The 26,913-nt window shown below is 36.6% G+C and overlaps 1 protein-coding gene across 2 annotated transcripts in view; it reads left to right on the top strand.

Annotated features, from left to right (window-relative positions):
* The window catches only part of bmpr1bb (bone morphogenetic protein receptor, type IBb), a 71,306-nt gene extending 44,846 nt beyond the window's left edge, over positions 1–26,460 (top strand). Inside the window, exons 3-14 of one of the 2 annotated variants that reach the window (XM_038296827.1) lie at positions 8,746–8,855; positions 8,941–9,225; positions 20,480–20,639; positions 21,161–21,260; positions 21,827–21,929; positions 23,085–23,178; positions 23,274–23,418; positions 24,162–24,354; positions 24,441–24,738; positions 24,846–25,021; positions 25,108–25,238; positions 25,683–26,460. In XM_038296827.1, coding sequence (XP_038152755.1) covers positions 9,135–9,225; positions 20,480–20,639; positions 21,161–21,260; positions 21,827–21,929; positions 23,085–23,178; positions 23,274–23,418; positions 24,162–24,354; positions 24,441–24,738; positions 24,846–25,021; positions 25,108–25,238; positions 25,683–25,808 — 1,617 coding nt within the window. In that variant the 5' untranslated portion in view covers positions 8,746–8,855; positions 8,941–9,134 and the 3' untranslated portion in view covers positions 25,809–26,460. The remainder of the gene's footprint in view (positions 1–8,745; positions 8,856–8,940; positions 9,226–20,479; positions 20,640–21,160; positions 21,261–21,826; positions 21,930–23,084; positions 23,179–23,273; positions 23,419–24,161; positions 24,355–24,440; positions 24,739–24,845; positions 25,022–25,107; positions 25,239–25,682) is intronic. The other variant, XM_038296826.1, reaches the window with a different exon arrangement.
* Positions 26,461–26,913: the final 453 nt, after the last annotated feature.

The following is a 26,913-nucleotide window of genomic DNA, read 5'->3' as shown; positions in this document are numbered from 1 at the left end:
TTGGTCTACATTTTGTCATTTTGATTTACAATAAAAGATACAACACTCAATTTGCTCTAGGTGTAAGGCAAGGCAAGGCAAGGCAAATTTATTTGTATAGCACAATTCAGTAAAAAGACAATGCAAAGTGCTTTACATGATTAAAATACAGGAAGATAAAACAGAAACAAAGCAAGTAGGAAAAAATAAAATAAAATAAAAATGCAGAAACAAGAAAGAATAATAAAAACAGTTGGACTAAAGAAAATATGTTTTGGTTAAACTGTTTAACTAGAACAGTCGAAGGCAATCCTAAACAGATGTGTTTTTAGTCTTGATTTAAAGGAACTCAGGCTTTCCGCACTTTTACAGTTTTCTGGAAGATTGTTCCAGATAAGTGGAGCATAGGAACTAAATGCTGCTTCTCCATGTTTAGTTCTGGTTCTAGGTATGCTACGTGTATATACTCAGCATAATCACACAGAACATAGAGCAGAGACAACAGCCGGGTCATGCTACTGATTCGAATAATTAGGCAGCAGTTTGAATTTCAGATTATTGTCAAAAAGAGGACAAGCCAGCTAGGCTGCATTAAACAACAATAACTGTGTTAGCTGGGCTAGTGGCTAATCGCTTCACCTAACAGTAACGTCGAGTCTATTGCTGGTCAAACTCCAACCAATAACCTACATGCCACACTCGTATTATTACTTTAATTCGAATCAACAAAGCAACACAGATCTAACAAGACTGTTACGTCAACAAAAACAAACGTTTGACTTCTGGCTGTTACTCAGCAGTCAAGGAGGAGAAAACTGGAGCTGCTTCCTCCAGACATGGGCAATGTGGAGTCAACAAGTCATCTCCATGTCATGTATTTGTTCTACCCAGCCACTGAAGCAGGTGAGTCCAATCTTCACCGTGAATGAACCTGTGCAGATTGGACTCACCTGGGTAATTGGCTGGGTAGATTAAATACATGACATGGAGATGACTTGTTGACTCCACATTGCCCATGTCTGGCTTCCTCTCTCAAGTGCTGTCTACCTAGGAAATGCAAGGCAAAAGTGTCTGGTAATTATCTGGCAACTTTTTAGTTTTCTGTAGCAGTTATGAGTCTTCAGGTGAACGTTTTGTTCTGATGGATGCACTGTCTGCCATTTCGTTCCTATTCTAAGTTGATAAGGCCTGATTGGCAGCTTTTCACATTACCCCTCAGACAGAAGAGGCATTTTTGCTAATCCTTCTTGATACTGGCTGAGGTTTGCAAAAAATCTCGTCCTCTGATGTGCTTTGCATAAACAAAAAGGACTTTTTGGCTCATGTACGTGCATTTCCATAGAAAAAAATCAATTTAAGCAGGCACTTTGAAGAGATTGTAGTCTGGGAGGATGGTGTAACAACTTCTGTCAGTTAATGCATCCTGCTAAGTAACTTTTAGATTCATCCACTTTTTGCTTTGACATCCTTTAACTTTTGACAACAAAAACATTCCAGGTTGAAAGACTGGATGATTTATTGAAAGGAAGGATTGATACAATTTTTCAGGAAATTCAGATAAAATATTGTGACATAATAGTTAACAAAACATGATAGAAAAGGGAGAAAACTGAAAGGACTGAAACATATGATCCAAACAGCATCCTAATATATCAAAAAAAGACCTGCAGAAACTAAATAAAAAGTTTCATAATGAACCACAGCTTCTATTTCTACAGCTTCATGCCAACATTCTGCATGTGTTCAGGTTTAAAACAATCACACAGAATAAAAAGGGAGGTACCAAAGATTTTCCAAAGCGTATTATTACAACCCCTATAAGTACCATAGCTCAAAGAGAGATATTCAAAATTTGTCTGCACAGTCTCAATTAATCTACTTGCACAAGAGTTTCATTAATCTTGCTGCTTGGTCTCTTTTTTTTATTATTCCTTTTCTTTTTTTTAAAGCTCTATCCTTGATATATGTTGAATAACTTAATTTAAGTAAAAGTTAACATTTCCTTTTTGGGATAAATTAGTATTAGGCTAATTTATCTATGGGATATTAAGGATTAGGATTAAGCTCGTGTGGTTGGGTTCTGGGCCATGGCTCAGTTTGGTTGCAGCAGCAAGGGGGCAAGTACCGTAAAAATCGAAATCTAGATAAGTCATTATCATTGATTTGGGGAGGTAAGTGAGACACTTTGACAATTTACATTTAAATAAGAAAAAAACAATTGCGTTGTCTTATTGCAGGTGCATATTAGAGCAAAAATGCTCATTCCATTGGCAAATCATCTTATTTACCTACTCAAATCAGGGGTAAATACACTAGATTTAAGAAATGTTGACTTAATTCTACATCGTTTTTGCAATGCAGGTTTGCTTTGGTTCTCAGCCACGGTCCATAGATCAGAACTGACTCTGACAAACAAAAGGGGGAAGATTAATAGTCAGTTGTCAGCCAAAACAAACAGGTCATGTCTGACTGTAGCGCCTCGAAACAGGTTTGTCCTAGAGGCAGTCAGGAAAAGTGCAGATTCTCAGTTTTTGCAGATTCCAAGTTTAAACAAACTTGAAAGCACGAGGAGAAATTGGTCTTACGGCTCTGCCAGCAAAGACGCTGTTGCACAAGGTTAACCGTGTGATTGGGATCACGGTGCTTTAGCTGAGAATTAGCCTCCTTGTCAAAGTAGCAGCTGAAGCAATGGATCGTAATGGCGGGCTACAGTTGGTTTTGTTACCTATGGTGTAATATCAGAGCTGCATTGCATGCTGGGAGCTGTAGTTATAGTTTGTAGAGTAATGGCGTAACACATCCATAGCTAAATGAAAAGAGCAAACAGTCTTTTAATGACCTTACTATCAAACTATTATTACATGTTTTGTTTCGGGAGTTAAAGTTGTAGATTAATTAAAATGACCTGTTTCTTGGTGCCATTTCTGTTTTCTCAGCTGGTTGGGAGCTGAGTGAATTAACATTTTTATGTGAATGACAAGCTCTGACATTTACAACTTGGTATGCATAACTTATTCTTGTAGGTTTGCCACACGTGTAATTACAGCCTACAGCTTTGTATCTCCGTGCAAATCGGAGTGCTATAAATTCAAGTTTGTACATGATGTCTGTTTGGTCTCTGCAAGCATTGTTTTCCATTAGATTAGTCAGATCTTGATTTAAATCATATCTGTTCAATTTAAAAACGCTTATAATAGTTTTAGATGATGTTTAACAGTGATGTTGGCTGAGAAAAAAGCTCAACAGTACTGGCATGTCTTTCTTTGCAGTTGGATATGACATCTTGACATCATGCAGAAAGACTCAGTGAGACAGACTGAGGGGAGAAACTGAGACAGCGTGAAGAAAGGGGGAGGGAAGGAGAGGGATCTTGCTGTGATAGCCTTTTCACTCTTTGTGAATGGTGTTCCTCTTCCCACTTAGCTTTCTTTGCAACTTCATCAATCTCATTTGAGTGATTTTCCCTTTTATTGTGGGGATTTTGAATATTCATTAGGATCTCAGACTTTCCATCTGAGAGGGTGGATTGTTTTTACCACTTTGATTGTTCTGTTGGTGTCTTCAGCTTTCAGCTCTGTTAGCACACCCATTATAATCCATATATTCTTTTGCCAGAAAATCTTGTCTAGATAGATATTCTTCCCTATTTATTCAGTTACATGGAAGGAATAAATAAAAGGACTTTTTATTTTATTTTAACAATAATAATTAAAGTAACTTAATGTTTATACTGATTATTTATGTGCTGATGCTTCTTTATCAACAATATTGTACAATACAATAAAAGCTAATTCTGATTTATATTCCGCATCAGAACACAAGGAAAAGCTGCTTCCATTCAGTTATATAGTAATACAATACTAACTTATATAGTCTATATGGTACGGTCTTGACATGCTAATTGGTAGGTTATATATGCAGGAAAACAGCAGTTTGCGTCATAGTTTCACTTTGATTACCTCAGTCATCATGAGCAAGTTTGATTTTACGTAACTTCCATCCATCCATCCATTTCCTTACACGCTTGTCCCGAGTGGGGTCGCGAGGGGTGCTGGTGCCTATCTCCAGCAGTCAATGGGCGAGAGGCGGGGTACACCCTGGACAGGTCGCCAGTCCATCGCAGGGCTTACGTAATTTCTTTTATGATCATTTTTTTCAGCAAAGATTTATTCATCCACCTTTTGTGAGTTGTTAATCTTTTTTCATATAATTGTGAAGCTTTAATTTATTTTGGTGCATTTTGATATAAAATAGACAACAGAACATTGCATAGATTTTAAATGCAGATATCTGACGCGGAGGCCACTGAAGACTTAAAATAGCCTTGGGAATAAAACAGAATAAAACAAATTTAATAAAAATTACACAAAAATCATACATTAAGCATTATTTCCTTTTACCAAATAGAAGATTGGGTGTTTTTATGTTTGTTTTCTTACCAGGCTTTGTTAATGGCAGCATGTTGTGGATAAACAGAAAATAAATAAATAAATTCAGACCAATTGTGGAAAAAAGAAAAACTGTTAGGCCTAAAAACCTTTTGAAAAAAACAAACCTTCCTGCTAAGACATGACACGTAACTAAACAGATACCTTATCCTTTAATTCAGCATTGTCTTTATGCTCAAACAATGATTTGAGTTTTATTCCGTCTGCTAACAATAAAAATACAAATTAAAAAGTGTTCACTGCAATAATCGGTTAATCCAACCAAGCCATTGGTTCAACATGTTTTCTGTTTTTAATGACTGTAAAGGTTTACTACTCACATAGCATTGAATGGTTCCAAACAACACCTCTAGTTAGGTGTAAAAATCCACTTCTTGCATTTTATCTGACAGCAGGTTTAAAAAATAGGTGATCTCAGTATAATATCAGGATCTTTACATTTAATATTACCAAATAAATAAATCTAAAAATGTCGAGGGTTCTAAAAGCATTATTTTTTCTGCGCTAGATCTTATTTTAGGTATGAAATGAATGTGATCATTTCTGATGAATTAAAAATCAAGTCTGATGTTGTTATACTAGATGAAGAATAAATTTGATCATTTGATCTAGACAGCTGTGCTGCCATGCTAATAAACTACTCTCCAGGAGTCAATGACAGTGGATTTAAAGCTGAGCTGCTGAAAATCCTCTAAATTTCACAGAGCATGGGATCACTTTAGCTCCAGCTGAAACTTTGTTCATGGTACGCATTCCAGGTAATTCCATCATCTGTGTCCTGCCACGGCTCTTTGTTTAACAGGTTAGCGCCTACTTTTTCTTTGTCATCCATCTTGTTTTTTTGCTGTATGATGAAACGTGTTTGCTTTTCTCAAGTCCTCTCTGAAATAAAGAACTTAAAAGATTTCCATGGTGCATTGAAATATTAACCCCTAATGCGTGAATCGTCTCGGTTTCATAAGCAAATATTTGCCCTATGCAATGGAGATTGACTCTTTCAAACATTTAGTAGTATTATTTAAACTTTTCCCATTAGAAGTGAGAATTTGGAGTGTACATAATCTACAGCACAAACTTAAAATGACCTTGAGTGAAATGACTCCCCACAGATACTTCCCTGTTTCCCTCAAGCTAAAGAAGCCAAAGCAATATATCAACAAATAGCTCAAAGTCAGTCAGACACTGTGCACCATGAAAATGCATTTTTACACATTTTTCTTCATGTACAGAGGACATAAAAATAAGTTTGTCGTGATGCACGTCTCAACTGCAGCTTAGTATTTCTGTCTGGCCTTTATAGTAAAATTTGCTTAAAATACTCTTGTGGAAAAGTTTTAAATGAAAAGAGTTGACTTCAGGACATACTAGAAGTGAAAGAAGTTTTCTTTTTGTTACAAGAGAAAATTAGGCCCCGTCCACACGAAGACGAGCCCTGGCCTAAACGCACAAATTTTTCACCAAACCAGCCTCTCATCCACACGAAGCCGGCGTTTCGGGGGTCTGTAAACGATCTTTTTTTTATTCAGCCTTCAGAGTGGGAAGATTTCGAAACGCCGTTTTCGCGTTTCCATCTTTACGCTCTAACCGCATTTTTTTTTTTACACGCATGAGTCATAGCGTCGCCTCTAAACACGCATGCGCGACCAGTATCACAACAACAATGGCGCCGTTGCTGCTAATGCTACTCACCCTGCTGTCGGGCTTACAACAGAATCTTCTTCTTCTGGAATATCTCCAGGAAGAACAGAGCAATATCGACGACATAGTTCAGCACCTGAATTTGACTTAACCACGAAAATGGACCCGCAGGGCAACCATGTATAAATATTAGTGCGCATGCCCAACATTTCGTCGCTTATTTTTGCTTTGGCACCACAGCGCCACTTACAGGCCTGGCATACATTTTGCAGCGTTTTCATGCATTCGTGTGGACGCTCACATTTATTTTACGTCTCCGTCTTTACGGCAAACGTTTTGGAAAATATCAGCGTTTCGTCTTCGTTTTGACTTCGTGTGGACGGGGCCTTAAAGCATAGTTAAATACTTTAAAAAGCTTCATCTTAAATAAAATTCTATGATGATTTTTGAACTAGTCTGGGATAATAATAGAAGAGAAATATATTTTATTGTCCCACAGTAGGAAAATTCAGGTGTGTCGATGAGACATAATGGATGTGCTTTGTTGTTTAAACTCTAACTATTAACTAAAGGCAAGGCAAATAGAAAGGGAAGCAGTAATTTGCCTGAAAATAGGCCCCACAAACAGCTTGTTCCACTTGCTACCCCCTTTGTGTGGTGGCGTGACCCCCACCTGCAGAGCTGCCTACTCCTCTGAACCTTCCCGGCCCTGGCCTTCAGGTCGAGTGGGCTGTCGATGTGGAAAAGCTCCACGCTGAGTGTTTGATGGAGCGCAGAAGAGTGTGTGAAATGCACTGACCCATTCACATCACTCCCCATGAGTTCAGGCCCTAGAATAGGCTGACTTATCATATGCAGCACACTGCTCTGCACAAATCAGAAGTGACAGTTACAGGACTGGTGGAACTCTGGAGGGGAGAGGTGGCTTCTGGGGCCCGCAGTTCTCACCCAGTCAGACTTTAGATGGGGACAGGTGGTGGGTGGATGTGCCCATTTAGCTGGTGTTGGTTTTAATCTTTTGTCAACACACTTTTTATTGTTCCTGTTCCTCTCTTTATGTTGATTTAGAATGCTGTAAAAACAATATTCTTGTACTTAAACAGCTTTTCATAATTTCTTGGGTTCTTGTAGCTTGCTTAAGCCAAATATAATTTGCTTCTTGTTGCACCTTTTCACATACACAAGTATTACATCACTGGAATTAGTGTCTGCTCTACAGTTTCTCCCAAAGTTTGCTACGGGTCAACTTGCATGCTCTGGATTAGTGTGAATTTGCCAAAGCTGAGGTCTAAGCGCCTCTAATCACCTAACGTGTGATGGCCTGATCCCTGGGGGTCCAAAAGTGTTTGCAATAACACCACTCACAGCCTTAACTTAACTCGATTCAGTCCACGTTTGAACCTTAAAATTACTCTCCTGCTTGCAGATTAATGTTTGGGTGTTGGGATTTAAAAAGCATCTGTGCACAGCTTATGTTCAGTATTTAGACCAAGACGACAAAGGTTTGGGGAGTGCTAGAAAACTTTTCTGCTTTAACACAGTATTTAGGTAATTCAAATTTTTATTTTTTTTATTAAGAAGCTTGCCTAACAACTAAAAACTATGCTTTTATATATATATATATATATATATATATATATATATATATATATATATATATATATATATATATATATATATATATATATATATATATATATATATATATATATATATATATATATATACCTATACTACTATACCAGGTATATGTGCATACCTGGTGACCTTTACTGTGTGTTTTGACAACCTACCTTTACTTGTAAAGGTACAAGTAAAGCACATTACACATGTGAGTAATACAGTTAGTTTGACCAACCAATTAGCAGTGTTGGGAACAAATTACTGAAAAGCAACTAGTTATAGTTACTAGTCACTTTGCCAAAGAAGTAAGTAAGTTAGTAACTCATTAACTGCACAATAAAACTGACTAGTTACTAGTCAAAGTAACTATGCAGTTATTATTCTATGATCTGAAATTTAAAAGAATTTGGATATTTTACTGTTTTGAAAACTTTAATTACTATGGTGGCAAATTTTAAACATAAATGATTGTTGATATTGATTGCTTAATCAATCAATTAATTAAAATGACTTCATTTTTGAAAACATTGTTTGCAATCTGCATAATTTTTTGTGTGGTGGGACAAGTGTGTTTTAATATATTATTTTAGATGTTCTTATGTTTTTTTTTTATAATAATGTAATAAAAAAAAAATTGGATGTTTGAGCACTTTAGGTTTTTGCAAATTGGATATAAGATATAGGTATACACCTTTGTGGCTGAAGAGGAGACAGAGCCTTAAGTTTGTGTTTCAGCAGTAATAACGGTACATTTATGCCAGAAATGTTTCAAATTAAGAGAGTTTGGAGGTTTGTGCGCTAAACACAGGCTGCCTCTTGGCTCATAGCATCACTCAGTTAGAGCTCAGACTCCCTACGCCTTGCAGAATTAAGATAAAATAGGTTTAATCACATTCTCTGCACATCCTTAGTTCTAAATAAAGTTTCCACTTCCTTTCAGGAAGGTTTTACATTTGTCACTGAGTTTCAAACTTAATGTGTTTCATAGTCAGCTTCAAGGCCCCCGCTTTGTACCTTTTGCTACATCTGTTTTGTTTCTTTTCTTCTGCTATTTCAGAGTTTACAATGCATTTGTGTGTGTAGAGAAGGACAGGGAGGACATGTGTGGATATACTCAGCTGTTGCCTCTGCTGTGAAGCTGTAGCCGAAAGCCGGATGAATAACACAGTGAGAGAGGAGCAAAGTAACACCCTCTTCTTCCCCCTCCTTTCCTTTTGTCTCAATCTTCTCTCTCCATGCCTGTCTCTCCCAGGCTGTCATTGTGGAGGATTGCTGCAGGCTGCAAGGCAACTGTGAGAAGTTCCTGGGAGTGCTGAGAAGCAGAGTGGGATTTGCTCACAGAGAAAGAGAAGACCCAAACCCCTTTTACCTAAAGAATACTAAAGAGACGCCTTCTTGAATAGGAAGCGGTACTTCAGGGATTAGAAGGAAGAAGAAGCTTGCAGGATGGTGGTTACAGTGTGGCTACCTGCAGAGCGGGCCTTGCAGGTTGTTCTTCTGATGGCTGGACTTACATCTCTGAGCCGTGGTTCTGATGGTAGGTATCTTGCACTAAAATTTTTTTATTCAAGCCAGCATAAATACTGCAATAAATAAGCAAAGCCTCTTTTTTTACGTTTTTGTATGTAAAGTTTGTCTCATTAGAGTGATTGTTCATTTTATATGCTAATTAAGTTTAGAGCATGTTTTTACTTGTTTCAATCGGGATCACTTTAATTTTACTGGTTGATAGTTGTTCCTTGGAAGTCATGTGTTTATTCCATTATAATCAGTGAACTGAACCACTCTGGTTGTTTGAAGATGGACAGCCATTTTTTTACGATGAATGCCAACAGCGTCACGGTGCCCGGAAGGGTTTTGGCGATGTCAGGGGTCAGCAGGCTCCCACCTTTAAAATGCTTCTTTATTCTAACTTAAAGAGATGAAGATGATGTTTCCAATATAAATAAAACAGGTTGGGAATTTTCACGTATTATAGACACATATCCATACTAATGGGAATTGTATAAATGTAGACGTATTTCCAAGTCATATAATTTTTAACCATTATTTTTTGTTGTTGTTGTTGATTATGCACCGGACCAAAACATATGTTCAAAACATTGTTTTAAACTTAACCTCTGTGTATTTTTTCTCAGGGCATTTTTTAAAAGGTAAGATCTTCTTAGACTCGGTAATTAGAAAAAGAAACAGTGAACCCTCATCTTGATCCCTGAGTGGAGGAAGATTTTTATTTGCAGTTTTCAGCAGTACTCACACAGTTTGTTGCCAAGTCATAAAATTATCATTTGGGATCCACATGTTCCAACAAGCACGAAATCTTTATTGATGTTGCCATAAAAAGACTATCCAGAACAAAGCCTGTAGTTCTTTGGATTCTTATTTTATTCTGAGTGCAAGTTTGTTTTTTGTTTTTTCACCTTTTTCATTGAATCTTATATTAAACCGCACTTAATGTGCATATTTTATTCTGATATATATATATATATATATATATATATATATATATATATATATATATATATATATATATATATATATATATATATATATATATATATATATATATATATATATATATATATTTTTTTTTTTTTAATGTTTTATTCACATAATAACTATTTAGGTTTATTTTGTTGATTCTCCAACATTTAAAAGTTTAGCATGTCTTAAATTAAGTTGGGGAAGAACTTTGAATATAGCTTCATGGTAAGAAACATATAAAGAATATAAATTAACACTTTGTACACTTTGCTGAAATTGTGTTAAAACTAAAGACCAGCTGTAAAATCCCAGACTGACAGTGAGGCTCTGAGCTAAATCTAACTTTCACAGTTGGTCAAGAAATACCTCAGCTGCTGATGAATGCTCCTTCACAGAATTGTCTTAACTCTTCTCTGGATGGGCAGACCTAAGATCTGAAACTATCGGTTGGGTCTGAAACGAAGTGCCAGCACATAAAAATGTTGAAAGATGTAGAGAAAAGGTCAGTTAAAAAGAAGCCTTAATTCCCACTTTCCAAACATCAGCAATGGGAATTAACAAAAGGATAAAACCCATATTCTTGCGTGTTTGCTGACTAGCCAATATTCACAGACTAAAAGTTGTTGGATTCCTTTTCAAAGTTTGGTTCCACAGTGTTTCTGCGCGATTTGATCTTCAAAAGGTCGTCCTAATGAGCTAAACATGTGGGAGGTTGCCATAAATCTGGGCAGCAAGGTCAGTTAGCCACCTGTTTCTGTAAACTGGTGAGGTTCACTGAAAATAGATGAATACCAGACCAGTTATTCAGAGATTGTGGCACATGCTTTAAAATTTGGTTAAAGTTAGCATTATAGTTATTTTATAAACTATGTTACCTAAATCTATTTTCTTGAATGTCATTTTATGAATTGAGGTCATGTTGGTGGCCTTTGTGAAGGACAAACTAACTAGAGAGCCATAGAGGAGGGGTTCATACATGGAGGGGTTATTCTGTTAACCCCTACATATAAAGATGCAAATTCAGATTTGAATGGACTATAATTTAATTTTTATTGCTAAAAATTGCAACATTTGAAATATCCTTTAATTTCTTTGCTGTTGTGAGCAGTTTAAAACATCCAGGTAACAGCAGTTACTGTTTAGCATATTTTTTTGTAATTTTTAAACCAATCCAAAATTATTTTGGATTCATATTTTAAACTCTCCACAGCGTCTTATATTAGCAGTTTCCATGGTTGCGTGACTAACATTACTGAAATAACAGTTTCCATGCGTATTCCCCAGAGGGCGTAAAGATCCTTCCCTCGAAGATTCTCAAAAGGCTTCAACATTTCTAAACCCAGCATTTTTTTTTCCAGATAAAAGCTCAAACGGCTAAAAGAGAGCAACTTTGTGGCTCAGCCTTCTGATAATTGCTAAGTATTGCTTAGACTTTGACAACTTTGATTGTAATTTTGTGTATGCAACACAAAACTTCATTTTGTACATCTTTCATGACATTTCCATTTCTTAAAGTGCAGCAGTGATCAAATATAAACAGTGTTGGAGAGAAAAACATGGTGAAAAAAGAAACGTATAAATAAAGTATTAAAACTCTTATTTACTTTCCTACTGCCTGAATCAGCTGATGTGACATACAGCAGTGTTTTGTAGAAACTGCATTTTCCTTTTAATTTAATCCCACGGAACGATCAGACCCCAGAGAGTCACTCAATATTCCCATGGATAAAAATGTTTTCTTTATCTCCTGAACTATCCTGTCTTCATTTTCGCATATTTAAAGACAATGTGATGAGGAAACATGACTAGTTCTGGATTTTTCATCATTTCAAATGCAGACTCTTATTTAGATGGTAGAACTTGGATATCACCAGAGATTGAAGCTTGATCCCACAACTCAAAAGTCAGGCAAATGATCATAATCTTCATACAAATGGCAGAATTGCCTAATATTGATATGGCTTTGATGCATCTTTTCGATGTTACGTGTTGAAGTTAGTGTTAAGCAGTAGGGTTCGAGTATAGCATGCCATAGAGATCATGCATTGTAAAACAGCAGCAGTTGGTCAGCACCTCTGGGCTCCGTCTGTGCGCTGCTTCCTGTCAGGATGTGGATATGATTCCCCTCATATAGAATATGATCCTTGGGCAGATGTGGTTTTCCAGCAGTCAGACAGGCCTTGAAGTAAAAGCTGTACATGATAGTGCTACACTAGCTCATGTCTGCAACATTCTTTTGTTTGTGAACCTCTGAATTGTTTTTACATTTCTTTGGTGTAAGAGGGAAAATGACACAGAGTAGTATGAAAAAGAAGATGGTCCTTTCAGTTATTGCTTTCTTTCTCAAACCTAAATTTTTAACATCTTTAAAGATATTTTAAGCAGATAAAGATAACCGGAATAAATCTGATGATAAGTTTTCAGGTAATGATTTCATTAATTGTGTGTTTAGTCCCCATAAATAAGTTCAGTTATAGCATGCTGCTCTGATACCTGCTTAAACTGCCGAGTTTACTCATATCCCTCATAGATTTGGGTTTCAACATCAGCATTTTTTTTTGCTATTTTGACCAACATCTTTATTTTCTATCTTCTGTTCGTCCAGCCAATCACCATTCAAAGCTGATAAAGAATCCGTGAAGGGAAATAAATTTAGGGTGATCATCAAAATGTCACTAAAAGCCAATAAAAAGTTGGTCAAAAAAATACAGCATGTTTAATTTATGTATTTTTTGACATACCATTTTTCATTTATCAGTAAATAAAACCAAATACATCTTTTCTTTTTTTTTTATTGTTGTTTGACTTAAAATAATATAAATCTAAATCTTAAGGTATGAATGATTTGGACGTAATTGTTAAAGTAAGAATAATTATTTTGGAGCTGGGGATTAATATCTTCTAATGTGTGAGTTTTTTTTTTTTAAGGAAAATTCAAGCTCTTGGTCAGTTTGAGGGTTTGAATATATTAATAATTAGATGCCGTTTCAAAAAAAATAAAAATAAATGGACAAAGTTTGCAGAGACTCATGTTAAATTTCATGCACTTAATTTCCATTATCTCAGTGATCTTAAGTATTCCTATGCTTAGATTATATTAATATTTCTTCCTATTAAAAATAGGAACATATATCCATTATTGTTGGCTAAAGTAACATGCTGTGGTGAGACTGTTGTTGTAGTCTCTCAGTACATCTGTAATGAACCCCAGCATACTGTGGCTTTTTTCCAGTAAGTCCAGACCACACAGACAGATAGAGGAGCAGGGAGATGCATTGATGGGAATTGTGGGGAGACAATGTTTAAAAAATGTTGCAGAATAGAAAGGATCAAGGTTGTTTGCTGAAACCCACACAAAATACGGGAAAAAACAGCATCTTTCCTTTTCCTTTTGCGTCCGCGGCGGTGTATGCAAGACATAAACAGAGATGAGGACATTTTGATAAATAGAATCAAAATGTAAATGTATTGCAATGATTTTATCTGAAAAGCAAAACTCAAGTATTATAAATGTTTCTTAATTAAAACTATGTCCACATACTGTACAGCTGCCTTTTAATAAAACTTACTATATTTTTTGGAAAATTTAGTTATTTCCCAATTTAATGAAAGAAACACATTAAATACATTATTATACACAGAATGATGTTTTTAAGCATTCTTTCATTTTTATTATGAAGCTCTACTTGCAACCAATGAAAAGTATAGTTAATACTTGCTTAATTTCAAATAATTTACAAAAAGTAGCTTTGATTAGACTAAATGGCCTCATTGGAACACGTATTATATTTTGTTAAGATATACCTGCTCTTTATTTGGTTAGAACTCTTTGTGCATGGCATTACTGGCATGGAGGCAATCAGTCTGTGGCTCTGCTAAGGTGCTCAGAACCAACCAGGAAGTTAATCCAATGGGGACCTTCAGCTTGTCTTATGTTGTTGGGTTCGGAGCCTAACTGGTAACAAATAACTCTGCATAAATCTCTACTTTATAAAGGATAACTTGTGTCTGACATTTGAAATGGTAAAACAATGCTTGTATAAATACAGGTTTTGACAAACACTATCTTGTGTCAAAGCCTAAATTCTGCACAATTATTTATTCAAAACTGTGATTTTCAAAATGAAATACAAAGATTTCTGATGATGCATTTGCTTTAGGAGAAGCCTAACCCATAGAATCTGAAAGTTGTAGGTCTGTATTTGGTGGCTTCTGAAGAAGTGGCTGCAGTCAAAGTGGTTTAATTCTCCAATCATTAAAGTGTGTACTTTTTCCTTCCACTAAACTAATGCGTTGGTGCAACAGTTTGTGAGCTAGCTAGCTTTTTTAGCACTTACCATTTGTTGGTTCATCCCTCTATAGACAGTGTGGGATACTGTCTTATAGATGATGTTCTAGGTTGTAGTCTTCCTCATACTTGCATGGGCTGTAACTCAATAAGATTTATATTTCTAATGCTCTTATGTAACAGTCAAGCTGTCTGATGAACTATTAGGTTCCTATAGCTGCAGGCCACAATTATCAAATTTACCAGAAATAAGCACTTGAAAAAACATCACTACGTGTAAATTGCAGGGTTCTGATTTCACATGTGAATGTCTCGTCTGTGTGTCAGTATGCATTTGTTGGTTTAGCAGCTTTATGCAATATTCATTTCTATGTGTCACATTTCTTCTATGCAAACAGTAGAAATTCCTGACAGTTAGGCTCAGAGTCTGGCACAAGTATGTAATGTGGTGCAGGGTCAGTGACACACAGATCCCTTTGTGGGAGGTTGGCGCCTCATGGTGAGGGAGCCGGTCTCACCAGGTAGACAGGGAACAGGTTGGAGGAAACTGCATTGCAGAAACAGATGATCTGGAGTTAGTGTAACAGCAGCAGAGACACTGACGGTGTGGAATGTGCCCTCTTGTATGATATCTGCACATGTGTAGGTGTCTCATGTGGCCAAAGTCCTTTGAAGCCAGTAGGTGGCAGTTAGGAGGAGTGGTGCTGCGATGTTAGGGTGGAAGAGGATGTATGGCCCTCCTGCAGGTTGGGTGTGACCCCAGTGGAGTGGGGCTGAACTTTGGAGGCTCCAGGAGAGATGCCTTCTTTGAGGAGGTTATTTATTTTGTCCACATGGAGTAACTGCTGTTTTTTTCCTCTCTGTCCACTTGATGAGGGTCCATCTGTGTTAAAGATCACAGATTAAGTAGCAGCTTCTTAAGTGAAACAGCAGTTAAAGGGAGCACTTTATAAACCTTTTGTTTTTTTTGCTTGAACCATCTTGTCTACATCCCGTTCTGATCTCTAGAAACATTAGTCATGCATTGCGTTAACCTCCAATAATTCATTTTACTGACTTAGATTGTATGTGTCTGAACTCTATTTCAATGGCTTTGTCATTCAAGCTTCATTAGCCTCTAATGAATTCAGTTTAATTAAATTTTTTCATGGTCCAATTAATCATTTCTTTCTGGGATTTTAGGGAAAACTATTTTATACACTTTATTTCAAAAGTATAAGAGACTAGTGTTATAATCCTAGTTTTTTGCTGCTTTAGCACAGCTGATTCAGATGATTGCTGTTCAGCAGAAGCCTTTTAATCTGCTATAATTGAAAATCAGCTGTGCTGAAGCAGGGAAACCTCTCAAACAGGCAGGACAGCGGCCCTCGAGGACCGACTTTGGACATTAGGGGGTAAATGTAAAAAAGAGAGCAAAGTTATACATCCTTTTTGTGAAGTAAAACAAGTCCACTTTAAGACACAATTTATCCAGTTCCATAATTCAAACTGAGATCTCTATTCATAGTGAATTCCACTATAATGAAATTAAGTTTTGGCGCCATCATCCTTGATCTAAACCAGTAATGTCCAAAGTCGGTCCTCATGAGCCACTGTCCTGCAGGTTTTAGAGGTTTCCCTGCTTCAGCACAGCTGATTAACAGGCTTTTTCTGAGCTGCAATCATCAGAATCAGCTGTGATGAAGCAGAGCATAATTGAAAACCTGTGGGATAGCGGCCCTCGAGGACTGACTTTGGACAGGGCTGAGCCAAACCCATAGTTTTGATCTATGAATAAAAATATCAGTCAAGAATTGCAACATTGATTTTATACCCTTACACAACGAAAACAATATTTGGTGACGATAACAGCATCGAGATTCAAAAGGGTCAAGATAACAACCACAAAGTGGATTCCATGTGTGACTGTAACCCCTATATTCTCCATCTGTCAGGACTAAGAAGCCTAACTTTCCTCCCGATAAAAATATGAAGGATGACTACGCAGGACAATGATTGGATGATTTGATGAGACCTGATTACATTTTTGGGCAGCATATTTTCCTTGGTAGGTATAGGCCAAGGAGGGAATCCCAGAAATTCCTTTCCCCAGGGTTAGGGTAACCCTCCTGCTCATTCTGAGGGGATTCCAATGTCTTCTTTGGTGTGAAGGCATATAAAGTCACTGTTATCAGTTATGGGTCCACTATATATACAGATTATATTATATTATTGAACACAATGTCGTTATTCTCAAAGCTGGTCTAATATTCTGTGATACTGAGCCTCATTTGGTCCATCCATGAGTAAAATTGTATACATACGGTTGGTCTAAATGTTAAACAACAGGGTAATCCTCATGACTATGTTGTTTTTAAAACATGAGACATGGTCACTGTACCATACAAGAAACACTTTATCAGAATGATTCACTGATTATTCAGTTATCTACACCCAGAAATGGTTGGTTGCATTATTTACTTACAATTCATATTGTTGTTTCTTTGCTATAAATAAAAGGGAAATCAAGATTATCGACCAGACTGTAAGGGTATTTTGAGATAAGAACCATGGTAATTGCAGCATGTGAACTGTAAAGGATTACAGAACGAGGGATGATGATGCTGAAAGGGGCTGCAGCAGGAATAATTCACCCATCTTCCACGCTCCTAATTTCCCAGAGTTTAACCAAGTTTTTCACTGATAACGTGTCAGTGATGAGGAACCCCCTGTGGAATGCGTGGGGGATGCAGATCTGATTTCAGGATGACCTTGAGTGTGCCATGGCGCAGACACAGCAAATTTAAAGCTGTGAGAATGTTGAGGAGCGGCAAAGAAGAAAAGAGAAAAATTAAGCTTGTGTGCTTTTTCTGTGTTACATCCATTTAATTTTCATCCCACCCTGCCTCCATTTTCCTTAATCAGTTGTATCTTGTATTTAATTTCATCTAGACCAGTGTAATTTTTTCAGTTTGATTTAACTAAATATATACATGTATATATTTTTTGCTAGTTTACCATTAGAAAATGAATTACTCTAATGTAGTAAAGGATTTTGTTGTCCTTTTGTGGTTTTACAGGGTGCATGGAACATCAGAAAAAGAACACCGAAAAAGCCAATCACCCCCCTCACACTTATTTACCCCTTTTACCCCTATTGATTGTGTTCTGCTCATTAGCACTAATTTCCACTTGGTGTCTATTCCATTTGCACAACAGCATGTAAAATTGATCGACAATCTGCGTTTCTTTCTAAGTAGACAGTTTGATTTCACAGAAGTTTATTTAAACAGTGTACATATATATATATATATATATATATATATATATATATATATATATATATATATATATATATATATAAACAGCTTTTTTCAAAATGACCTGAAAAGTAGAGATACCAAGGTCACTTTGAAGGAGGATCTGCCTCTCCACAAACTTCCCCTCTGAGAAAAAACATCAACATAGATTTGGCTAAATTTACCAAAGAGCTGCATAATACTATGCTTTGATTAAGCCTTTTATCAAATAGATTTCTGGAAGCTTAGTAACCACCTGTTTTCTATTGATACTTAGGTTACATCCTGTGTAATAAAAGGGAAGTGTTTCCTATATATCACTGAGACTTTAGGCGAAATGTGCATACTGAATGTTTCACATATTTCTTGCTTTCATAATAGTCCAGAGTTTTAACTTGCATCAATAACTGAGGGATTCTGCCTTCCTTTCCTCAGAAACTTTAGGCTGCATTTAAAAAGCTCTTACCAGAATTAACCACAAGGGAGTGAAAATTAGAGTTCCAGTGAGAGGAAGGCATCCATCTAGTGTAGCACAGAACTGTTCAGCTTTCTGACCACAAGCGTCCTCGGGGATGAGCCACTGTCAGAACTCGTTTTAGTTTGTATCGAAGAACCATCTGCATCTTCAGTTAGTTTGTAGAAAGAGGAAAAACAAATTTGTTTTTCAAAGAAATTTTGAATAATAATGTTAATGACGTTTAATCTTTGTTCATTTAAGAGGTTTTATAAGTTGCTGTTGTTTAGTCATCAGTTACTTTCACACGTGTTTAATTACTTATTAAAAGTAATCCCTGGACTCACAATTATTTATATTATCAATTATTCTATTAATTATTCTGACAAAGAGTAATCGGATAAAAACCTAATATATATATTATATATATAAGAATATTATGTATTCTTTTTTTTTCTCTATTAAGCTAATTAAGTTTATTTTGGGTTATACAAATACATGACATTATGAGTCAAAATTCCCTAAAATGCAATAACATGGCGTATGGTTATTTCTATGATATTGCACAGTCAGTTGATCCTGTAGTCACTTGGATTTTGCCTTCTAAATGTTTAGAGATTTTTCACATTAGAAAACACCATTATCCAAACCACTATTCAGTTTTTTTGTTGTGCAAAAAAAGAAAAGAAATACAGAATAATTAATTTAATTCAGAAATAATAAACTCAATCTTCTCATTCTGCAGACACCTGTTGTCCATGCAAGTGTTTATATCTTACTGTACTCTGGAAACACAAGCTGATGACACATTTAGGGGCATTGAGGATGTCTTCTAATGGACTGCTAATGAGGTTTTGAATTACATGCACGTTGCTGTTTTCTGTTTGGTTTAAGACTTTTGACACTTGGTTGTTTTCTCTGCCTTCCCTTTTGTCTCTTGTGGTCTCCCTCCATAGCTGATAACTATATTTGGAATCCATATACCAACAGCATAGGCTAATTAACCTCAAGGAAATTTAGTAAAGATGAATACAGGTATAAACAAAAAAAAAAAAATCTTTTGTATGGGTTCTTCTTTGTTAAAAGATTAAGCCTATTTTAAGGTAAACTTATTTGGTCTTAGGAGTTACAGATAAGCTTAGCCTTATAAGCAGCACCTTTGCATAGTGGATCAAAAAGTTAATGTGACAATCGAAGCTGGTTGATCAGGACCTTAATAATGGCGCCAAATCAGTCAGCTGGTCTGTGTTTTATCTCTGCTGCCATGTTGAACTTGGTATTGCCGTATAACCCTCCTTGTCAACCACCGGAGCCAATATCAAGCAAAACCAAAGTTTGAAATCCACATCTCCCAGCTCATATGTCTAATGCAGCTACTCTATTTTGACTGTTTGAGCTTTGAAATTTGGTGGAAAAATAGCTAAGGTTGAATAAAAAAACAAACAACAAAAAACCTGGTTACATATCTGCAAAGTCATTTACGTGATTGAAATGGAGTTTATTAAAAAAAAAAGGACAAACTGAATTTCACAGCTGAGGTCAGAAGGCTACATTTGAATATACCTGAAAATATTTTTTTTAGTTTTTTTTTTCATGATATTTAAGCAAAAAAGTAAATAAAATTAAAAGAATGTTTATATACAGTTGCGTCACAATTATTTATGTGGCCAGTGAGAACTTAGTTTTACTTTAGTAATTCAATTTAAACAGGGTAAGATCCATTCAAAAGAGAGATGGATGTAATGCAACAGGGATTTAGCTGATATATTCTGTTCATTTCAGCAACCAATATTTATCCTTTTTTTCCTCTTAAAGCTGTCATTATCCTAAATATTAACATTAAGACTATGTTAACACACTGTGTGTAAAGAACCTTGCTATAAAGACTTCTTTTTTTAAAAGTTAATTGGATTATTAAAGTAAATTAACTTTTTATATGCAGACGTAAAAATAAAGTACAACCCAGGTCAGTTCAAGGGTCACATTTATGAATAATCTGGTCTTTATTATGTTCTAAAATAATTTGAATTGAACTTGAAGTGTACAAAACAATTATGCAGATTAGACATTTATACTATTATTAATTAAACAACTTCAAAACTTTTTATGAAATTTAAAAGTAACACCCAAAACATAACAATCAAAGGGGTTAACTGTTGTTTTACTTTACTGTAGCTACTGACATACATGCAGCAATTATGAAGCATAAACGTCTCTCTCAGTCTTTATCTATGATCTGTTATAGTCTAGAATTTTACGAAACGTGATATTTTTCCTCCCTAAACAGCCAACCTGTTGGACACCATGTTATTGAGGAATGGATGGAAGGCCAGATCGGACCGGCCAGCAGGGGAGAGCAGCAGTACAGCCACAGTGATGGCTGAGAACAATCTACGGTGCCACTGCCATCCTCAGTGCCCTGAGGGATCTGAAAACGACACCTGCAAGTATGCTGCAGTAGGCGCACCTTCATCCCGACACACAGGAAATACAAAATTACTATAGACTGCGCCTGATTGCATGTTATTTCCAACTAACTAGTCTAAATATATTATCATTACACACATTTTAGGTCACGTTTAAACTACCTATCCATTATTATTTAAAAGATTAAAAAGAAATGTTTCAGTTTAGTATGTAATAGATGAAAGAAGATAAAAATAAAGAGATAGTGAATACTCTAATATTGATTTTGTGAAAAGGTTTCTACAACTTAGAAAAAAAGAAAAAAAAGAAAAATTAAGATGATTGAATATACCGGTAATCATAAACTCTGATAGTTTCTATTGAAACTGAGTCATGATCATTATAAAACCGTCATCGTTTTCTTTCGCTTCATGTTTACTGTTTTACTGTAGTTACACTATTACATTGTTAAATTCAATAATCAAACTTCAATACATTTAGGATGCAAATAAATTTGCAGTTGTTGATGGTTCAGTTAATGGTTTTTGTGCATTGATTTCAGGACTAATGGTTACTGCTTTGCCATGGTTGAAGAGGAGGGAGGTCATGCTGTAGTCAGCACAGGTTGCTTGCTGCTGGATGGCTCTGAATTTCAGTGCAGGGTAAATTTTGATTTGTTTATGTCTCTGAATCATGCGAAACTATTAAATCATTTGTTTCATTTGATATTATCTCTATTTAAACCCGACATGTTAAGGACACTACAGTGACTTGCAGAAGCTCTAAAGTCCCCTTTATCTTTGTCCACATCTATGACAAGGATTTTATACACTTTATACATTTAAAGTAAGTTTTCATTCTGTTAAAGTTAAATTCATATTCAGCTCCTTCTACACTAAAGTCATAAAAAAAGCTGAGTAAGTTGCTATTCTATGATAACCTTGCAATTTGACTGAGCATGAACTATTTATTAGATATGGGTAAAAGACTGGGTCAAATTTAGTCTCCAGCTGGGTCAGTTATAATGGGTCAGTTATAATATATTTTGATTCATGAGGTAGAAATGCATGTATTTCAGATTTTTCATATAAAAATCATACAGAACCTGAACTGTTGCAAGTCACTGTAACATTCTTCTTAATATTTTTTTTCTATCAGAGATTAATTTTATAAATATTCTTCACCCATGCTAACTGCTGCTATGTTATTTTGTTTGTCTTTTCAAAAGGATACACGGCATGCGCGCCTTTTGAGAGTAGTCGAGTGTTGCAGAGATCAGGACTTCTGCAACAGAAAGCTACGGCCCACGCTTCCTCCGCTTGTCACATCAGGTAGTTTATCTCGCACGGCGAAACTGTCAAACTCCAAGGTGAGAGTGGCTTTTAGAACAGCCACATTCTGGGCCGCACTGAGTTGGTCATGGACACTGCCAGTTTAAGCTGTTACTAACCACAGTGTGTTGCTGGAGGGGGGAGAGAGAGGCAGGTGGTACAGAGAGTGTTTTCTCACTCTCTAATGAAAAGGACAGCCTCCCCCCAGGGCCTGCTTGAGTTTCTTGCCTGAGGACGGATGTGAGGTATATGTCCATCTGTCACCCCATGGCAAACCAACACGCACATTTGTTCCCTTTCTGTCTTTGTCAAAAACACCCACCATTTTGCTTCAGCAAGTACATTCAAGATAATATTTTTACCTCTGTACATTGCTTACCATGCCTAATACAAATATTGTGGATTCTTACATGTTTTCTTTGTACAACTACAAAGTTTCATGTATAAAGTGTGGCTTGTTGAGACTTTTTGTAATAGAGCAAAACTGTGTTTTTAGAAGAAAAGTAGAAGAAAAGAACATACTTCTCTATTTATTTACATATATAGCAGTTACAGAGGTGTGGCTTTTATTTATTTCTTGTGTAATGTTGTGTGACTTTATGAAACAGTGACTTTTGTGTGGTCTTAATCTCATAGGCATGATAATCAAAATGAAAAAATAGACAAAAAGTCTGTACTTTGAACATGTGACAAAAATATTGAGCTTCTCACCATATTCTGTTTTTTTAGATGTATTTCAGAGTAGCTAGATTTTTTTACAGCTTGCTTGCAAACTTGAAGTTTTTTTTAAGCCTCTGCTGCATCTTCAGTTTGTGCATTTGTGATTGACACCACTGAGGCAGAAAGGCCAGAGCTCCAGTGTGGCTTCAGGCCTCTGGGGTTTGTGCAGCGATGTCACTGTGACACCTGATCAGTGGGATTCGGGAACGGGATATGATCGATAACAGGCTGTGAAAGCGTGGGGGGAGAGTGGTCGAAGGGGGAGTAGTCGGATGGTGTCACAGACAATTAGAATGATGCTCAACTTGATAAGAGCGAGTGTCATCCCTCATTCATCAAAGTGAATTTTACCAACCTTCCTTCAGACTATTTTAAATAAAGGACAGAAATATATTTTTAATAAAATATTAACATCTTTGTTTTTTTTTCTTTCAGAATATGTGGACAGCAACATTCAGTACGAAGTGCTGTTCATTTCATTGACCATTTGCAGCCTCTTCTTTGGCATTCTCATCTTTTGCTACTTCAGGTATAAAGCATCTCCCCTGCACAAGCAGTGTGAATAAACACATTTATACAAACTTTTTACACTTATCCAAAATCTTCATCCTCTATCCGTGGCAGATATAAGCGACAGACATCACGACCGCCCTACAGTATCGATCTGGAGCAGGATGAGACTTACATTCCTCCTGGGGAGACTCTCAAGGATCTAATAGAGTACTCCCGCAGTGCAGGCTCTGGGTCTGGATCAGGACTCCCTCTGCTGGTATGAAAAAATAAAAACATCTCGAGATGTCTTTGAATAAAGCATAGATGACATGTTCGCCCACTACATTTGATACACCATGCAATGAGAGCATTAATCACAAAAACAGGCAAGACGGCTATGGTAACTCTGAAGGATCTGTAGAAGTACACAAATTAGGGGAAATAATCCCTTTTAACATGTACTACAGTAATATTAGCAGCTGTGAGCATAAAAAAATCTGGCCTTCATGTAGGAGTTGAAAAAAGAGAGCCATTGTTGAAAGATGGTAATAAGAACCCATGCTAGGAGTTTGACACAAGCCAAGCAAGGAACAGAGCAAACTAGTAAAATAGGCATCACACATCAACGTGAAGCATGAGAGGCAGTGACACGTTGTGGGCATGCTCTCCTTCAGTTGGGACAGACTCAATCAGAGGGTCGATGAAGCTAAATATGTGATAATCCTATAAAGGATATTCTTTCAGTGGCTGCAAAATGACCTCAAACTGGGCTAGAAATTGCCTTGTTGAAAGCTAATTCAAAAGATTTATGTTGACCTTTTCTGGCACATTCTTCAGCCACATGAGATCATTAATAGATGGCAAGATTTTTAACAGATCAAAATATTGTTCTTTTTGGAATAATTTCTTTTAGTTTGTTACATTAAATCCCCCTCCCACCCCCAGAAAAACAAAAAAAACTGTAAGATGAAGGAATATTTCTTGGAAAAATAAAGTAACATTTTTCACTTATGTTAAAAGGTTCAGCGAACCATCGCCAAGCAGATTCAGATGGTGAAACAGATCGGAAAAGGTCGATACGGAGAAGTCTGGATGGGCAAATGGAGAGGGGAGAGAGTGGCTGTCAAAGTCTTCTTCACAACCGAGGAGGAGAGCTGGTTTAGAGAGACAGAAATTTATCAGACCTTCCTGATGAGGCATGACAACATCCTGGGTAGGACATCAGCAGCCAGAGGTTTTACTTCTGATATTAAATCAATGTTTTGTTTATCTCTCCTCTCACTCCTGTCTTGTCTGCAGGTTTCATTGCAGCTGATATTAAAGGAACCGGGTCTTGGACTCAGCTCTACCTCATTACAGACTACCATGAGAACGGATCTCTGTACGACTACCTCAAGTCCAATACCTTAGACGTCGGCGCTCTGCTGAAACTGGCCTATTCCTCCATCTCTGGCCTCTGCCACTTGCACACTGAGATCTACGGCACACAGGGGAAACCTGCTATAGCACACCGAGACCTAAAGAGCAAAAACATCCTGGTGAAAAAGAACGGCTTCTGCTGTATAGCCGACCTGGGGCTTGCTGTCAAGTTTAACAGGTAGAAGACGTCTTTATGGAGTCCTGGAACTTTTTCTTTAATGCTGTTTAGTGTAGGAAAAAGAGGCAAATCTTGAAGCATATTTGTGTTCTCATTGCGCCTTTCAGTGACACTAACGAGGTAGACATCCCACCTAACCTACGAGTTGGGACCAAGCGCTACATGCCACCTGAAGTTCTGGACGAGACGCTGAACAGGACCACCTTTCAGTCCTTCATCACGGCTGATATGTACAGTTTTGGCCTCATACTTTGGGAGATGGCGCGGCGTTGCACCTCTGGAGGTCTGACCAACTTATGTACCTTTCATTGCGATACATTCAGATGTTTTATAGTAAATGATGACAGATGGCTGTTTATTTTCCTACAGGTGTGGTTGAAGAGTATCAGCTTCCCTATTTTGATGTTGTTCCCACTGACCCTTCATATGAAGACATGAGGGAGGTGGTCTGCATTAAGAAGCAAAGACCCTCGTTAGCAAATCACTGGAGCAGTGATGAGGTCCTCTATATGTTGTTTATTAATTGTCACTCTTAAATGAAATAATTAAAAATTGTGTCTTATTTTCAGACTTCAGTTTAAAGTTAATAAAATAAAATTCCTTGACTTTTGCACTTGGCTTTAATGAATAATGAATGCATCAGTTGCATTAATGTTATAATAGTGGTTATAGATGCTTCTAATTGGGTCACCACTTATTTCTAAATACAGATTTTTTTTTCTTTAGCTGAACAGTGTACTCAGAAATTAAAGTGTTGCATAAACATACATTTAATATGTAGGTTTTTAGACATGCTAATTAATAAGGAGCGCTGAATTCCTTTATAGCCTGTTGAGTATTGTTTTTAATTTACCTAAATGTTCTGCTTGAATTTCCCATCAGGATTAATAAAGTATAATTGAATTGAATTGATTCTAATGTAAAATGGACGTGTTTGTCTCCAGTGTCTACGGCAGATGGGGAAACTGATGTCGGAGTGCTGGGCTCATAACCCTGCCTGTCGCCTCACAGCCCTCCGGGTTAAGAAGACCCTGGCGAAGATGTTAGAGTCCCAAGACATCAAACTGTGACAGAAAGTCAAGAGAGAGAAAGAGAGAGATGCTCTCTTCTCAGTACAGACTTGTCAATGCCACTGGCACAGGCCTTGAAGAAAAGGAAAATAAGAGGCTCTGAAGGATCAGATGAAGGACACTGGGATGGAAAAGGGTCAATAATGGCCGCCGTGGAGCCAGGAAGAATGTCAAGAAGAAAAAAAAGAAGTTTAACAAAAGTTTGTCCTCAAACTAAGAGTTTTGTCTGTGTTTTCTGTGAAAGCAGATTGTTTGCCTGGTTAAAGACAGTTTATGTGGGGAGCTTCCCTGCGAGAGGGAACAGCGACCTTCTGAGCAGGCTCTAATGAGGAAGCTGCTTCCTGAAGCCATACAGCAGTATTCTGAGCAGTCTTCTGTGCTGTTACAACTGCCTTTATGTGTTTGAGTAATTTTTATTTTCATTATTTTTGTGAGGCTCATTGCATGAAGAGTTCTCCTTCAACGTGACAAAAGACCTGATTGTCAAAGAAGTATTATTAATATTATTATTCTCATCAGAGAAAGATTTCACAATTTTTTATATATTTTCTATTTAGTAAATGTTTTCCTCACAATGTATTTTTAAGTTTATTTTGTTGCAAAAATTAAACAAATAGTTTGTGAGGCTTCTGAACCGAGTCATGATCATTGTCTCCTTTGCAATTTTTACAAAGTTTATCTGAGTTCTTAAAAGCCACCCATCTGAACCAATTGATGGTCAGCATAATTGAACCCAATTTTTTAACATTATCTATGGGGAGGAAAATGGTTACAAATATAAATAAATGCGAATGCAAAATAAGGCTTCTGAAATTAAAGATTTGTACTATATGTCCATTTGTATGTTTAAGTAGAAAATTTATTTGTTTGATTTTGTGGCCTTTTTCAACATATAATTTGAGTTACAAAGCAACTTGTAAATGAGAGCTACTCTTTGGATGTCAATCTGTGCCACAAGCTAATTTGACTGGCATATCAAATTGACTAATTAAGTTCTTTTCTTGTATCTCTCTGGCCATCTAAATGGTTCTTTTTTGGCGCAATCTATGCTAACCACCCAAACTGACCAATCAGGGAGGACATGTTCTTTTACATGTGAGATGCC

Source organism: Cyprinodon tularosa, unplaced genomic scaffold, assembly GCF_016077235.1.
Source record: "Cyprinodon tularosa strain WSP-4 unplaced genomic scaffold, ASM1607723v1 ctg378, whole genome shotgun sequence".
NCBI lineage: Eukaryota > Metazoa > Chordata > Actinopteri > Cyprinodontiformes > Cyprinodontidae > Cyprinodon > Cyprinodon tularosa.
This window is presented reverse-complemented; position numbering and strand designations above follow the sequence as displayed.